The sequence below is a fragment of the Hesperophylax consimilis genome, chromosome 22 (genome assembly GCF_061612785.1).
Source record: "Hesperophylax consimilis isolate HC1 chromosome 22, BYU_Hcon_1.0, whole genome shotgun sequence".
NCBI lineage: Eukaryota > Metazoa > Arthropoda > Insecta > Trichoptera > Limnephilidae > Hesperophylax > Hesperophylax consimilis.
The window spans coordinates 825876-842910 of NC_142857.1; the positions used below are offsets into that span (position 1 = coordinate 825876).

The 17035-nt window shown below is 37.5% G+C and overlaps 2 protein-coding genes across 2 annotated transcripts in view; one reads left to right on the forward strand and one right to left on the reverse strand.

Moving 5' to 3' along the window:
- Positions 1-17035, forward strand: part of Flo2 (flotillin-2) — a 710730-nt gene that overhangs the window by 151892 nt on the left and 541803 nt on the right. The gene's annotated exons all lie outside the window — the stretch shown is intronic.
- LOC149412583 (glucose dehydrogenase [FAD, quinone]) lies at positions 682-11941 on the reverse strand. Its single transcript, XM_089645346.1, has 2 exons — positions 11689-11941; positions 682-2303 (listed from the first exon to the last, which is right to left on the reverse strand). The coding sequence occupies exons 1-2, from the start codon at positions 11939-11941 to the stop codon at positions 682-684; spliced, it is 1875 nt and encodes a 624-aa protein (XP_089501472.1).

The following is a 17035-nucleotide window of genomic DNA, read 5'->3' on the forward strand; positions in this document are numbered from 1 at the left end:
AGTCAGGTGCTCTGAGACCACTGAGCTACATCGGCTTATTTCCAATACGCCAAATAATTCAATACGTACTAGTACTTCAATCTTATTTTTTTCACCTCTAAACAACCAACTTTTTTTTGTACTTTTAGTAACTAACACATAATATGTTAAGCCTGGAATTCACACATTCAGAGTTTGATCTTCTTTTAGTTGTGTTGGTTTCTTCCCTTTTGTCTTTTCAAAGTGATATATATTTATTTTTATGAGTTCTATTGAATTCTCGCGACAGTTGTATACTTCTGATGATAACAAAAAATCTTTATTTTCGAGTATTCTTGTTCATTATGTGAAAGTGTTCACTAGCGCGGAAAACTATATGAAATGTACATTGTTCCCCTAGATGTCATAGCACAACTCACTATTGTATGTTACTCACCATTATCACTATTAGCCGTTGTCCAGCTACTACTACATGAAGGCTTCTATACCAAATATCTCAGATAAAGGCACGGAAGTTTCACTTTCTTTAACCTATACTTAATATTTACATAACAATAATTTATTAATATTTGACTAAACGATCACTCTTACTAATTTCACTTTTAGTCCTTTTTCCTTAAAATTTATTTAAAGACAAGAGTCACTCAGAGTTTTAGTCTTTCACCATTTTCCATACACTCGGTTTGCTTATTTCTTTTGATCCTATAATTTTCTCGATTCATATGACTTTTGTTCTAACCAATCTTCCTTTACCAAGTCTGCTCCCTTTTCTCCAATCATAATGACAGCAGCATTTGTGTTTCCACTGACTATTGTTGGCATAATACTGGCGTCTATCACCCTTAGGCCCTTTACTCCGTAAACCCTTAATCTTGGATCCACCACAGCTTCTGGATCATAAACGGGACCCATTTTGGCTGTTCCAACTGGATGGTAAATCGTCATAGAAATAGTTCTCATGTGGCACTCTAAATAAGCATCCGATAAGAATTTATCCTTTTTACAATTTGGTAATGGCCTATTATAAAGTCTTGAACCAAACTGCCGGAATGCTTTAGCTTCAGAAACTTTCAGGGCTATCTTCGCCCCGTCAACTAAAGTGGCGACGTCAAAGGGATCTTCGAAATATCTTGGATTAATAATTGGCTTTTGGTAAGGATTTGAAGACCGCAATCTAACATATCCTCTTGTTCTTGGTCGCAACAACAGAGGTATAATCGTCCAGGCATCTTTGTTCGTTATCGGTTTCCAATAGTCATTATACAACTTGTCTGTGAGTCCTAATACGTGTCTCACTTTGGCTCCAGCGTCCGAACTGTAGGCTGCAGGCGCCATGTGGAATTGGACATCTGGCCACAATCCTGATTTGTTAGCGTACTTCGTATTTACAAAAGCCACTCCTTCTAATCCTCCTAATGTGGTCATTGGACCTCTACCTCGTAACACGTACTGAGTTGTTACAGGGAAGGCCTGCAGTCTATCCTGCACTATGGCTACTGGTTGATCAACTAAAAATGTTAGTCCACCCATGGCCACATGGTCCTGTAAATTTTCACCCACACGCAAGTCTTTCATGACTGGGATACCAATATCCATCAGGTGTTCCTTGGGACCGATTCCTGAAAGCATCATGAGTGTCGGAGTGTTAATCGACCCAGCAGAAAGGATAACCTCTCTTTTAGCATAGACAGTGCGTTTTACGCCGTTTTTCACGTATTCTACTCCATAAGCTCTCATCGTCATCGGGTGTATCAAAACTCTGTGGGCAAAAGAATTCAAACTTATGTGAAGATTTCTTCTTGTCCTCACCGGTCTTAAGAATGCCTTCGCTGTACTACATCTCGTACCTCTTCTGATTGTTCCTTGTGCGAGCATGAAGCCCGTTTGTATTTCTCCATTTATATCTCTGTTGTCATAACCTATTTCAGTTCCTGCTTGTACAAACGCAGCCGCGAGAGGACTCCTCCAGGGTGCTTCTTGTATGGTCAAAAAGCCACCCTTCCCGTGGTATTTTGTACCGCTCAAATACGGATTTCTGTTGTCTTCTGATTTGATAAAGTAACGCAGAGCTTCTTTGTAGCCCCAGCCTGGATTTCCCAGTGACTCCCACAGATCGAAATCCCGCTGGTTCCCTCGGACGTAGATCATGTAGTTTAATACACTAGAGCCTCCGAGCACTTTCCCTCTGGGCCAATTGCACCTCCCGTTGTTCATCCCCAAGCACGCTTGTCCCGTTGGCTCCGTCTTGTACTGGAAGTCTAGCTTGGTGAGCTGCAGGTAGGTGGCGAGTGACGGTACATCGGAGATCTCATTCTCGTCCGGACCTGGAAACATTGTGTACTTTCATTAAATATTTTGCAATAAAGTTTCGGCGGAATATTTGTTATTAATCAAAACTTTCTTCTGCTTAACCCTATTTACAAAACAAATTCGCATAATAAGTTTATTGACAACTACTCAGAAATCAAAATCCATCTACTCCTCTAAAAAAGCTATCTAAATTCATATTTCACCGACAATTAATGCAAATTTTCTACTCAGATTGGCATTAAGCGGATTCCCAGCTGATGTTTGTAGATTCTCACGGCATTATGTATTGGTTACTAAAGGAATGATTTGTTATGAATATGTATTTGACACAATGTTACGATACTTACTTAGCCCATAGATGTGTTAATAGGCTGTTATTGTGTGTGGTTTTTCTAAGTACATTATTGACTGTTAATATGATTGAATAGTGGGTGGCCAAGTTTGACTTTGTTGGTCTTTGAAGGCCAACGCGCCAGAGTCCCTTCCAGTGGTTGAACTGGAAAAGAGCTCGCCAAACCGACCTACCGACGGTAGAGCATAATTCTCCATTCAGGGCGGGGAAAAATATATCCCATCTACATGATGTTTGAAAGGAAGTTGCAAGGTTGTAGAATGAAAGTAATCTGGATAAACTTTGGACTGGCCGTAACAAATTATATTTGATAAATTTCACAGAGAAATACAAAAAAAGGTGAAAACTTACCCCCATCGACCAGAACGTAGAATCTATCTACCCTGTCTAAAATAATAAGAACGTATTTAGTTATGAGGAACGAACACTGAGTGCCGCGAATGGCGGAGTAGATGAATCAGCCATGTAGCTAGAGGACGACGGCTTCAGATGTGACTGGTATCGGCCCAGTGAGTACCAGCCAAGAGGAGTGGACGACAGCTTCAAGATGTGGCTGGCCAACGGCCCAGTGAGGTCCAGCCAAGAGGAGTAGACGGCAGCATCAAGATGTGGCTGGCCAACGGCCTCGTGAGGTCCGGCCATGTAGGTAGTAGACGACGGCATCAGATGTGAGGTTCAGCCATGTAGGTAGTAGACGACGGCATCAGATGTGAGGTTCAGCCATGTAGGTAGTAGACGACGGCATCAGATGTGAGGTTCGATTTAAAAATGCTCCGAATCAAAATGCACTCGGCGAAAACAGTTTATCGGCAGAAATAATCACCGATCGCTTGGATAAACTCTGATTACCCCCAAGGCCACACATGGTGAAAAACGTTATCATTATTCACGCCATTCGGGGCGAATTCCACTCTCGGGAAATATTACTAGACTTCTAAGCTTGAAGCACAAACTGAACATTTCGGTATTAATCACAAATCCATGAAATAACTTTCGATTAGATCCTCCGACCTACAGAAAAATAATTGACCCCCCGACCGGACAGCCTGTCTCTCCTGTGCCCGGCCGGGAAGTGCCACCATCTTGAATTTTTTCTCACTTCCTGTTAAAGTTCTAAGTTGCCAGAGCATAAACAATAGACAAGATAAATCACAGATTTGACAGGTTCTTACTTAGAGTGAAAATCGTATGTTATTTTCATAACATTACCCCGGTCGCCCCCAACGTGTTTGCCCTCAAACACAAGGAGAACAAAATAAAAGCCTGAGCTAAGAGATACCCTAACTTGGTCTGATGGGTTCCTAAAACATACATGATATAATAACATAAAAAAACGAGTTATATAGCAGAAATGTACTAAAAGTAATAGTATGCTTGCAAAAGGGTGTGCCACAAAATCAGTCGCGCCCATCATGCGTAAGACATGATGGATGAGTCTGCGGCGCATCCAATTGAAGTTCAGAGTATTAGATATAACAAAATTAGAACTTAGAAATAAAGACCTTAAATTGTACACAATTAGCAGTAAGAAGATACGTGGACGGGGCCCGTAATCACCCGCAGCATGTACGACGCTGGGTGATGTATTCTGACTCTCGTCTGGGACTACCGTAGACGTAGCATCTATAACAGAATAGAACTTAAAATTAGTATACAAATATTATCACTAAAGCATGACATCAATATACATCAAAACATTAAATATGCACAAAGCATCACTGTTCAGATTCACTTTTTTAAATAAGCCAAAGTAGGCTACACTCGTAGATGGTGTACCATCTGCACTTTATCACTGATTCTAAATCAATTTTGGAAAAGAAGAGTTCCTCTATAGAAGAGTATTCCTATCTAACTCCCTAAACTGGTCTCGTGGGTTTAGTTTTTCTGACAGTTATACAATAGAAAACAATATATAAGTTTATTTTACCATTGGTATATGAAATACAGGATATAACCAACCATTGTAAATGAATGGTGTTATGAATAGTCTTACAATCATCGCAAAATGATGCCACATTATTTAGTAAACAACCATCGTTAAAAATGGTGCCAATAGAATTGTTAGCGACCATCGTAAATAAATGGTGCTATAAATAGTCTACAACCATCGTTAAAAATGGTGCCAATCAATTAAGTATTCGTCTTTTGTCCCCGAGGGTTCAATTTGTAAATTGTAGTATTAGTGTAACTAATTACCGAGGTTCTCACAGGAACCAATCAATCACTAATTTATTTTTAGGATTGATTTACATTTTTCAAATGATGAAGTTTTAATATTATATAAATTTATTAATATTAGTTCAGTAGTAACTTGTTTATAGAAACTTAACAAGAATTTTTTGTAATAGTAAAGATACTTACATAGACAAATGGGCAATGAGACCTATGCAAGCACAATATATTTAAACTCGGAACATCTTGAAATACTGGGCGAATAATTCCATATGTTTTTACTTAAAGTAATACAATATAAAGGTATATGAACACAGTTCATATGATATTAAGCTTAGAATACAAGAGGATATGCGGGTTCATATCGTCGTATAATCCAAGTTGACATAAAAATAAACTTAAAAATAAATATGAGCTAAGTTGAACTGATCGTGACCAGAAATATGTATGTATTTGTGTTTCGAAGCATCTCACATTTGTATATATATTTTATAATCTACCAAATTTTAACTTATTATTTTAATGAGAAATTATACTCGAGTAATCAACTGGAGTAAAATTAATTTTCCGTGAAGGACAAACTTAAAAATATGTATATTTTATAATCTACAAAATTTTAACTTATTATTCTAATGAGAAATTATACTCGAGTAATCAACTGGAGTAAAATTAATTTTCCGTAAAGGACGAACTTAAAAATATGTATATTTATTAACAAATACTGGTCATAGCAATCCGGATGATCAGGCCGAACTGAAATGAGCAGTATTCAGAAGATTTATTTAAAGATAGCACCTGTAAAGATGGCCAGTCTCCACACGATACTTTATGGTAGAAGACTAAACTGGTATGTTATCTGATTTTACTATATCTTTGACATGAAAGTCACCAGTTTCCTTACCATTTAAATCAGCCAGTGTATAGACTAGGTCTGATTTTTTTTTAACAACAATATTTTGAACAAAACGAGGTGCCAATTTTTGTGAAAAATAGTTCAAAGCATTGGATAATACAAAGTTTCTTCTCCAGACTACGTCTCCGACCTGAAAGGTAACGTTTCTTCTCCGTAAATTGTAGTGATTAGCGCCTTTTTTAAATGCTGCAAAAAGAGCGTTTGAGACTTGTTCATAAATTGTGGACAGTCCATTTAATCTGTCAGTGTAAATTTTGAGATGAGAGGAATCTTGCGGACTGGATACTTCATCTGCTAATGGATTACGGTGGAGATCCCCATCTAATATTTGTTCTCTACCGTGCATAACAAAGAAAGGAGTAAATCCTGTGGTACAATTTACGGTATTATTCATTGCCGATTGAATTTGTGGGAGAAATTTGGACCAATTTCGATGATCTGATTCCACTAATATTGATAGTGCCGTGCCTAAGGTTTGATTATACCTTTCAACAACATTGTTCTGAGGTGTGTACAGTGAATTGTAAAATGGAGGGCTTATATTGTAACTTTGTAATAGTTCTTTAAATTCTTTAGAAATGAACTGTCTCCCATTATCACATACAATGGTACGCGGTACTCCGTGTACAAGGAAAATATTTTCCTCTAAATTTTTAATAATACTTCTCGCGGTTCCTTGGCGTAGCGGGAATAACCAGGTATATTTAGAGAAAACATCCACGCATGATAATATAACTGTAAAACCTGAATAACTTCTAGGCAGAGGGCCTACTAGATCCACTGATAACATCTGCATAGGTCTCGTAACTTTTTTATAATTTGAAGAAATTCCATTAGGCGGGGCTGTACTAATTTTGTGTGCTTTACAGACGGCACATTGATTTACGAATTGTTTCACCTCTTTGTACATATTTGGCCAGAAATAACGGAGTTGTAATTTTTTATAAGTCTTAAAGACTCCTGGGTGACAAGCACGAGAGGATTCATGTGAGTCTGACAAAATTTCCCTTCTGTTTTCCAGAGGGACTACTTTTTTCCAAGAAGTATCTTCACACAGAGGTAAACGGGTTTTTGTGTGACGAAACAATTCATTTTCACGTATCTGAAAGTTTTGAAAACGCTGAGGACATTCTTTGCAGCCTCTCCAGATATCTGTATACCACTTATCGGTGGACAAATTAGATTCAATGACTGCTATTGTAGCTTGGTCCATTCTCGAAAGTACGTCCGGGACGATGTGTTGTGTGCCTTTACGATGTATAACATCGAAGGAGAATTGAGATAAGCGAGAACTCCAACGTGCAAGACGTCCACTAGGGTTCGATAAAGATCCTAACCATTTTAAACTAGAGTGGTCAGTGATAACAGAAAAATGTGCCCCTTCTATATATGGTCTAAAATGTGTGACCGAGTCTAATACTGCTAACAGTTCACGCTCTGTGATACCGTAATTACGTTCATGTGTATTAAGGCACCTAGAATAATAAGCGATAGGGTGTTCTATCCCTTCAATTGATTGTATAAGGACGCCACCTATACCCACAGAGCTTGCGTCACAATGAATAGCAAAAGGCTTAGTAAAGTCTGGACAACTAAGGACAGGAGCAGTCGTAAGTGCTTCCTTTAATTTATTAAACGCTGTTTCAGCTTCTTTCGACCATTTAAATAAACTTATTCCTTTTTTTGATCCAGTAAGTTTTGACAGGGGAGCAGCTATACTAGAGAATCCTTTTATGAAACGTCTAAAATAACCACATAGCCCGAGAAAAGCTCTTATTCCTTTAGCATTTTTAGGAATTGGAAAATTTTTTATACTTTCTATCTTAATTGGGTCGGTGCGAAGACCTTTGGAATCCACCATATATCCCAAGTATTTAAGTTCTGACTTACAGAATTCACATTTTTTAAATTAATCGTGAGACCCGCATCTCTTAACCGTTCAAAAACTTTAATTAACAGTTTAAAATGAGATTCTAAATCTTCAGACACTAAGATTAGGTCATCCAAATAACAAAATGCGTTCTCATCGAACTCTGGTCCAAACAGAGCGTCTGCTAGTCTTTGGAGTTCACTCGGAGCGTTTTTTAACCCGAAAGGCATCCGAGTGAATTCGAACAAACCGCGACCGGGCACGACAAAAGCTGTCTTTTCACACGAATCTTTGTCTAGGGCGATCTGCCAAAAAGCCTTTGACAAATCTATTGAGCTGATATATCTGGCTCCACCAAGCTTGTCCAGTATGCGAGAGATATACGGTAATGGATAACTGTCCCTAATTGTAAGATTATTGATCCTTCTGGAATCGAGGCAAAAACGACCCGTTCCATCTTTCTTTGTGACTATTAATACTGGGCTAGACCAAGGTGAGCGTGAAGGACGGATGACTCCTAATTTGAGCATTTCATCTACTTCATTATCTAATTGTTTCTGTCTAGCAGGAGAAAGAGGGTAATATCGTTGTTTAACCGGAGGACCCGTAGTAATAATTTTATGTTTGACTAAGTGTGTTAACCCTAAACCTTTCTTTTCAAAAGAAATGGATTCAAATTTCTTAATAATTTTGGTAAGAGTTTTATTTTCCTCCTTGGATAAGGAAGAGGCTGGCTGAATAGCTCTCAACTCATTGATATGACCCGTTCGTTGAGGATTGGGTTCTTTCGGAAAGAGTTCCGGCGCGACTTGAAACACTTTCCAAAAATTTACTCCTAAAATAAAATTGGGAGATAAAGAAGGGACGACGTAGAAAAGTACATTATGTGTTATAGACTTGTACGTAACTGGCAATGTCATTGTACCTAAAACACGCTGATTTGTTCCATCAGCTGTAGAAACATTGAAATCGATATTAACTAATTTATAACCTAATTTTAAGAAAACTAAATGAATATCTCCTCCTAAACAGGAGATTGAAGAACCACTGTCAAGTAGTGCTTTATAAAAATTATTTCCAATAAAGATATCCGCAAAAGGTCGATTATCCCTTTCAAGCTCGGAATCCTTCGGCGGCGGTACCTCCACCTCAGAACTCGAGCCCGAAAGAAACTGTCTAACCAAACGGAGCCAACTCTGCCACTCGCATTTCCTCTGCGCAAAGGAAGGCGCGTGAACAGAGCGACTCACATTTAGTTTTTTGATTCTCTATATTTTAAAGAAGCAACCCTAGGTTTAGAGTTGTTGTGACTCTTCTTCCTACATTCCGATAGTAGATGCCCCCTTAATTTACAAAAAGAACAATAAATATTGTTCCCTGAGGAATTTGATTCAGTATGACACATCTCCTTTTCTCTATTGTCATTGGAAGTTGGTTTTTTCGAATGATGGTTATAAAAAACCCGAGAATTATTATTGTTTTTATTATTGGCATTATGTTGTTTATTATTATTATTATTATTTTGTTTATAATTATAATCCGTTGAACGATTAGTGTGGGTACCACGATAAGAAGGGTTATGATTAAAATTGAAATTATTATTACCCCGTGAATTGGTATAATAATTTTTTGTATTATCTTTAAGTTGAGTATTGTAAAAAGAAGAAGAAGATTTATTTTCCCTTAAATTAGACGTTGAATAAGACTCCAACTTATTTGTAGCTTCGGTTAATTCTGAAAAAGAATTGAAGTCCCGAGACGCAAGAAGGTTGATATAAGTAGGTAATAATGCCGTCATACATAATTGTAATAGTTCAGAGGTAGGTAATTTGGCATCAAGCATGTTGTTATGCTTCTGCATTCTCAACGTAAATTCGAAAGCAGACATACCGGCAGGTTGTTTCATAGAGAAAAGTTGTGACTTTAATTCTATTTGTTTAATATTTGTTTCGAATTGTTTTATAAGTAATGTAGATAATTCAATCCAAGTTAATTCGGGAGTATAGATGGACCTAAACCATAATAAGGCCAAACCCTCTAAAATATCAGGAAAACATCTTACTAAGTCAACATGACTGACGTTCCTAGTTCTACATTTTTCTTCTATTTGAATTATAAAGTCCCTTACGCAACTATTTCCATCAAATTTAATCTTCCAATCATTAATAGTACTTAAGGATGAAGAAGAGGAAGGATGTGATTCGTTATATATTACTTTAGTATATTTTATATAATTTGTCCCAAATTCGTTGTCATTGTCTGGGTTAACATTCCCCTCGTGATGCTCTAAAACTCTTGAAATCTTAATATTTTTGTTATGCCTTCTGGCCTGAGTTCGCATTTCCTCTAATGTACTGTCCGGTGTAATATTTCTGGATAAAAGGTCCGAAGACAATTCCTCCTTCGTTTTACCATTGATGTTATCTATTAAGGTCGACATCTTGAAAAGTTTAATTATAAAACCGCAAGTATTGAATACAAAATGATTATAAATTAGCTAATGACGATAGCTATGAATATATTGTACTCCCGCGAGGCAAATATATAATTAAATGCACTTATAAGCACTGTATAGTATTGGTTGCATAACATAATTATCGAAACTTTCAAAGTGTATTATTATTTTGACAGTTGTTGTCAAAATCGCGATGTTTGTTTACGCTTGACATTCCTAGCTGTCAAGTTGACACATAGTATTGTGTTGCCCGTAAAATAAAATAATATTGCCCGTAAAATAAAAATAAATTATAATAATGCGTACAAATCGTTATTTATGTTGGTTGCACTGATGGCACTTTAATAAGTTCGCACTGTTGACTGACATTTATGTACCTAATAACATTTATAGGTTATGTTTTATGTGAGACACGTCGAAACAAAACAAATACACATGATTACTAAAATGCTTGCAACTTCGACTCAAAATCAAATAATAAGAACAAATACGAACCAACCACGTTGATGCGCCATGTTATGAATAAAAAATTCGGGGCGGGGAGAAATATATAATAGATGCATGACGTTTGAAAGGAAGTTGCAAGGTTGTAGAATGAAAGTAATCTGGATAAACTTTGGACTGGCCGTAACAAATTATATTTGATAAATTTCACAGAGAAATACAAAAAAAGGTGAAAACTTACCCCCATCGACCAGAACGTAGAATCTATCTACCCTGTCTAAAATAATAAGAACGTATTTAGTTATGAGGAACGAACACTGAGTGCCGCGAATGGCGGAGTAGATGAATCAGCCATGTAGCTAGAGGACGACGGCTTCAGATGTGACTGGTATCGGCCCAGTGAGTACCAGCCAAGAGGAGTGGACGACAGCTTCAAGATGTGGCTGGCCAACGGCCCAGTGAGGTCCAGCCAAGAGGAGTAGACGGCAGCATCAAGATGTGGCTGGCCAACGGCCTCGTGAGGTCCGGCCATGTAGGTAGTAGACGACGGCATCAGATGTGAGGTTCAGCCATGTAGGTAGTAGACGACGGCATCAGATGTGAGGTTCAGCCATGTAGGTAGTAGACGACGGCATCAGATGTGAGGTTCGATTTAAAAATGCTCCGAATCAAAATGCACTCGGCGAAAACAGTTTATCGGCAGAAATAATCACCGATCGCTTGGATAAACTCTGATTACCCCCAAGGCCACACATGGTGAAAAACGTTATCATTATTCACGCCATTCGGGGCGAATTCCACTCTCGGGAAATATTACTAGACTTCTAAGCTTGAAGCACAAACTGAACATTTCGGTATTAATCACAAATCCATGAAATAACTTTCGATTAGATCCTCCGACCTACAGAAAAATAATTGACCCCCCGACCGGACAGCCTGTCTCTCCTGTGCCCGGCCGGGAAGTGCCACCATCTTGAATTTTTTCTCACTTCCTATTAAAGTTCTAAGTTGCCAGAGCATAAACAATAGACAAGATAAATCACAGATTTGACAAGTTCTTACTTAGAGTGAAAATCGTATGTTATTTTCATAACAGATTCTTGGCAATGCAAGGCTGAGAAATATTGGCTCAATAAGTAGGGGAAAACCATAGCTTAAAGGTAAAATTACACAATAGGAGTCGGTTTACTTACCAGCTTCAAGAAGCAAAACATTCCAAGAAGGAATTTCAGTCAGTCTGTTGGCCACCACCGCCCCCGCGGATCCTCCTCCAATGACGATGAAGTCATAGTCTTGCGCCGGTTTAATGTCCCTGACTCTGCCTTCGGGATCGTGGCTGTCATAGTTCTTGAATGTTAGAGCTGTTAACAAAAGCGGGACTATCCAGAGGCTCGCTATGCCAACCGTCTTTATGGCAGTAGACGCCAACAAAATTCCAACAGCCATTTTTATGGTCTGTTATATTTCTTCTTTTGCTTTCTCAGATTTGATTTTGATTTCTTTCAGATTTATTCTATCTTCAATTTCGAATCTTCTTTGATTGCCTCTTGAAGTTCTTCTTCCTTGTTTATCTTTCACGAATATCTCTTATTTTATGTACTTATCTCTTATAGTCTATTTTTCTTCTATTTGTGTGTTTTAGGCAGATGATTTCTCAATATCATCTTTCGTATGATGTTTCTGGTGGTCTGGTCACTCCGTTGGTATTGATGGTTTTCTTTATTTGCTGCCTCGTGCGGTTTCGGCTCGTCCACACCATCCTACATCGAGGGTCCCTGGACGACTATCAGTGGTGATCCGCTCTCTGGCCTTTGGTCTTGCGCACCTGAAAAATATAAGGGCCTATTACAATCTTTCCGTTTTCTTTAAACCTTCCTTTAAACATTTGAATAATTCGTGTTCGTGAATACCAGAAAAATTCTGGCATTCCATAATTAAATTGAATGAAATAAACATCTTGTTTGTTTATTTAAGTGAAGACATGGCTCCATTAAATAAAAAAAAAAACAAGATTCGGGTCATGCAAAGAGTCTATACAGGGTGTCTGGGGGTAAAGTGCGATAACTTCGGGAGGTGATTCTACATGATGGTATAATTAAAAAAGATTAAAAACTCTTTTCGAATTTCCAGTGTTTATTTTCCCATACTCCCTTAAAATATTTTCCATAGAAGAATTTTTGTTTTCCCATACAATCAATTCAACTTTTTTTACCTAAAAACTTCCTTAAAACATTGGAATTTCGATAAAAGTTTTTTTTTTTTTTTTTTGTATTAGGCAATTCACCCTAAAGAGAGCTTTATTACTTCAAAAATCATGATGTGAAATCGGTGGACAGTGACATTAAAATTAACTGTACATAAATATTTCAAACCGCTACACAAAAGTTATTGATGGGAAGTAACTAATTTACAAGTCTATATTATTTTATGTACTTTTTATTCCTAATTTATTGAACGCCGGAAATTTTCAAAGAAGAATGCGGAGGTTACCAACAGGTTCGCTAAAAAATCTGCGTTTTATAATATAATACGAGTATATATTTACAAGAGAGGCAAACAGTTTTCACACTTCATACTACTTTATCTACCATCTATAATCTACAGATTTCCAGGAAGCCTCCGCAAAACCGGCAAAGTACACCACACCTCGTCACGTGTATCTCATGTAATAGTCGTTACTGTGTCCATGTGGTTTTTTTGCCACTATTCTCGACTATCCGGTATACGTAACGATGTGGCTGGCTTAGGAAACAGTGTCAATGCATTTGTTGCCCTGCCCTATGCGTCCGGCATTTCCGCACCCAAAGATGAATGCGTACGTCAACCAGACAGGTGAATACATGAATAGGTGAATAGATGAAGTTTGCAGTTTCTCGTTTCTGGGATGAAGGAACTGTGTATGCATAGTGATTTAACGATGAATTTAAGTTCAAAGTAGTTGAAGGAGAGAATACGTGAACACTGAAATTGCAATACGGTTAAGAAAGATGAATTCTCGGAGCAAGTGGGTATATTTATTCAGAGTGGAAAATACTCTCAGTATCGAACTGGTGTAAGACCTCCATTCAGTTGAAACGTATCTTGAAATTGCTGTGGCCGTGTTTGGTGACCTTATCTGAATAGCCAGGTACTTTCCCACCTTCTTCTTTCCCTCCTTAGATCTCCTCCCCCCTCACTACCTTCATCCTCACAGCATACCTAAACAGGCTTCAGACGGTTGGGAGCAGTTGGGCTCTCTGCGGTTTCATAAAAAGATGTTTGTGGGCTTAGGAAATGTGATCGCGGTAGATGGAAAGGCCGATAAGAATTTTCCGATAATAGTGAATGCAGTAAATTCAAATAATGGAGAGTTAAATGCAGATTTCATTAGTAAGCAAGGCTAGAGCAGTCCACAATAGATCATCACTCCAACCTTGATGCATGACAGTGAGGCTAGGAACTGGCGGAGGAAGGATGAATTAGACTGAATGTAGAAGAAATGAGATCCCTCAAGCATATTATGTGCAGTAAAACCACATACATGGCTATGTTACGGAAGATAATGTTCGTAACGCGGCGGGAAGACACGACTCGATCAAATTAATCAAATGCTTGAGTCAGGGTAACAAGAAGTCAGAATTACTGAAAAGCGTAGTTAAACAAGTTTGTGCCGAGACAGGGTTGTCTGGCATTCCATTACATCTGTATAGGTTTAAATGGCGTGAAAGTACTTAGTTAGTAATTGTTACTTTGTATTATTTGTGCAATAACACTTTTAACGGATATTCCATAATCTCAAAAGATTAATAAAGTGACACGTTTCACAATATCATTCGCGCCTGTGCATTGCTGGTATCGATAGACGTAACTAAGACGTACATATTTGACATAGAAATTTGATACTGACTTGTTATCGAACAGTGTATACAATATAATATTACTTGATGGTGCGTAAATGCATTTCGACACTACATTTATGCCAATTATGACAATTAAGATTAAGACAGGAACGCTTAGATGGTTTGGGCATGCAAAACGAATGAACGGAGAAAAGAGTGCGACGAGAATATTTGACGCGAATGTTAATGGTAGAAGTCGGGAACTCCCGATGAAGACATGACACGATCAAGTGAACCATATACTTGAGTCGGGCCATGTCAAGTGTTGTTATATCTGCATAGTATGTATGAATGTGAATGGGGCAAGGAGAGTAATCCAAGATCGAATTGTTTGGCGGTACGTCCTCTCTGCTGACCCCTGCGGGGAAACGGCGTTATAATTTGTTAGTTTTTTATTCATTGCAGTTTGAGTTCCACTTAAATTTCTATCCGGTAAATACATTTTAATTAACGTGGGTTCTTTAATTTTATTTTTGTGTTTCTAAAGGGCGAGAGTTGGAACAAAAGGAATGATTATAATTAGGTACCATGGACGAAGAAATGATTTAACATTTTTTTAGAGAGCGGAAATGACAATCATAATAATTGATTCCGTTGCTTCACCATAATGTAGGTAGGTTGTATGGAATTATAAACATTGATTGTAAATCTTTATTTACCTGCCCATTGAATTTTTAAGGAACTTTAGGAAATAAAATGATTTAAACTTCGCAATTCAAAAAATGTATTTCTTATCAAATGTGTACTTAGTTGCTGTGTCATTGAAATGGACTAAAACCGGATCAAAATACATATCCATGCAGTAATATTATTATTTATTTGTGTATTGTCTAAAATCTGTGAAGGATTACAAAAATAAAGCGCTTTTCATGCACCATATATAACCAGAGAATTCGATGACATAACTTCATAACCTCACAAAAAAGCATGATTTTCTAGGTAAGTACTGTCATACTTTACGCTCTTCAGTAACAAAGTTCAAAATCAGTTTCTGATACGATAACTATTTTCATTGTTTAATTTATATAATATGAGAAATTGGTTCTTGAAGTAAAACTAGAAAAAACTCCGATCACCACAACACACAATCGATGAAATGATTGGCCGAATCGCCCGCGGCTCTGAGAAATGGAACACAGTTTCGTGAAATTAACACATTGACCGCAAAGCAACAAAGCGATAAATCTTGGGAACATGTGAAATGGTAATTAATTACGCAACATCCGAAATTGGAGTCTACGCGTGATAGCGATAATCGGTGATCTATCGGCGACCTCAATGGCGCAATAGGCGGTCTTTCCACTTTTCTTTATTGTGTCCCAACACGCAATGCGATAAGATATCGATACATCTCTTGTGAGATGCCGTGATTTGTCTTTGGTTGTTAATGTGTATGTTGTTCTAATTGCTTTTGTAAAATTATGAATAGATATATAGATATATAGGTTTGTGATAAAACTATAAATAACTGTACCTACTACGAATGTGGGAACATTTGAAATAAAATGCACGGGGGATGTTGAGAGTAAAGAGATGAGATTAAGAATTAAATTAAGGGTATAAAAATATATGGATGTTACACGTAGAACGGATGGACAGATAACAATCATGAATTTGAGGACACCCCAGGAAGACTTGATGGTTTAGAAAAGTTAAGTTTATTTATTTATTTATTTATTTATTTATATATAATTTGTACATTTATTTATAACAATTACAGGTAATAAAGCCTAAGACTAAGTTAGTTGGTTATGTAACAGGCATAAAAGTGCCAGAGTTGTGGGGTTCTGTGTTCCTTGTCCCTAGCTCTGTATTGAAATGGCGGAGTGGTGAATTAGTATTAAGTCAGATTACCTGATAAGGAGCAAACAATATGATTTTCCCAGTTTTTTTCTCAGAGTGGAAGGTCTATGTAAGATGGATATCGGAAAGCCAAAATTGGGGGTGGTTGAATGGCCTCAAAGGATAAAAGAAATCAACATGCTGATGAACCCTCCGATATCTGTCGAAGATAACAGGAATTAGGTTCAAATTAGGTGAGTGTGTATCTTTTGCGTCAAATGACGTAATACATATGAAATTTTGTACGGTCCGGTGAGTCTGGTATGTAGGTACGTTATGCTGAGTATAAAGAAGAAAAAAAATCCGCGAGCCGAGCTGTTAATTATGCATAGAGAAAAATAAGTAGGTACGTTTTTTTAAATCAAAATACTGTTAAAAAAGTGACTGCAAACCCATTTTCTAATAAAATATTAGTCATTCAGAATATATCTGAACACGTGTTCACGCAGGTGGCCTTATCCTAATACATATAATGGACGAGATTCGAAAATATTATAATTTTTAATAACTTTGTAATTTAACAATTAATTGACAATATTTTATATCAGTAAGTTTTCTACGTGTGGGAAAGGAACGAAGCGACCACAAACGGCGCAAAACGCCGCTTGCGTTTGCTTCGTTCCTTTCCCGTAATTCGTGTTTCGGCTCGCGGAAATATTGTCCTGCTTATACGCACGCTTATACGCGACTATTGCATTAACGCCGTTAAAAAATCATCCTCCCGAACTGAACAGCGACTGGAAGCGGCTACCTCCGGATTCAAAATCAATTGTCAAATCGCCACGAAAAACCTTTCGTAAACATTTTAACCCGATACATC

Excerpts from the sequence above, each read along its gene's own strand:
- LOC149412583 (XM_089645346.1), bottom strand. The coding sequence starts at position 11,941 with ATGGCTGTTGGAATTTTGTTGGCGTCTACTGCCATAAAGACGGTTGGC. Across the intron at positions 2,304-11,688 it reads TGTTTTGCTTCTTGAAGCTG|GTCCGGACGAGAATGAGATC; the intron begins GTAAGTAAACCG and ends CAATGTTTCCAG.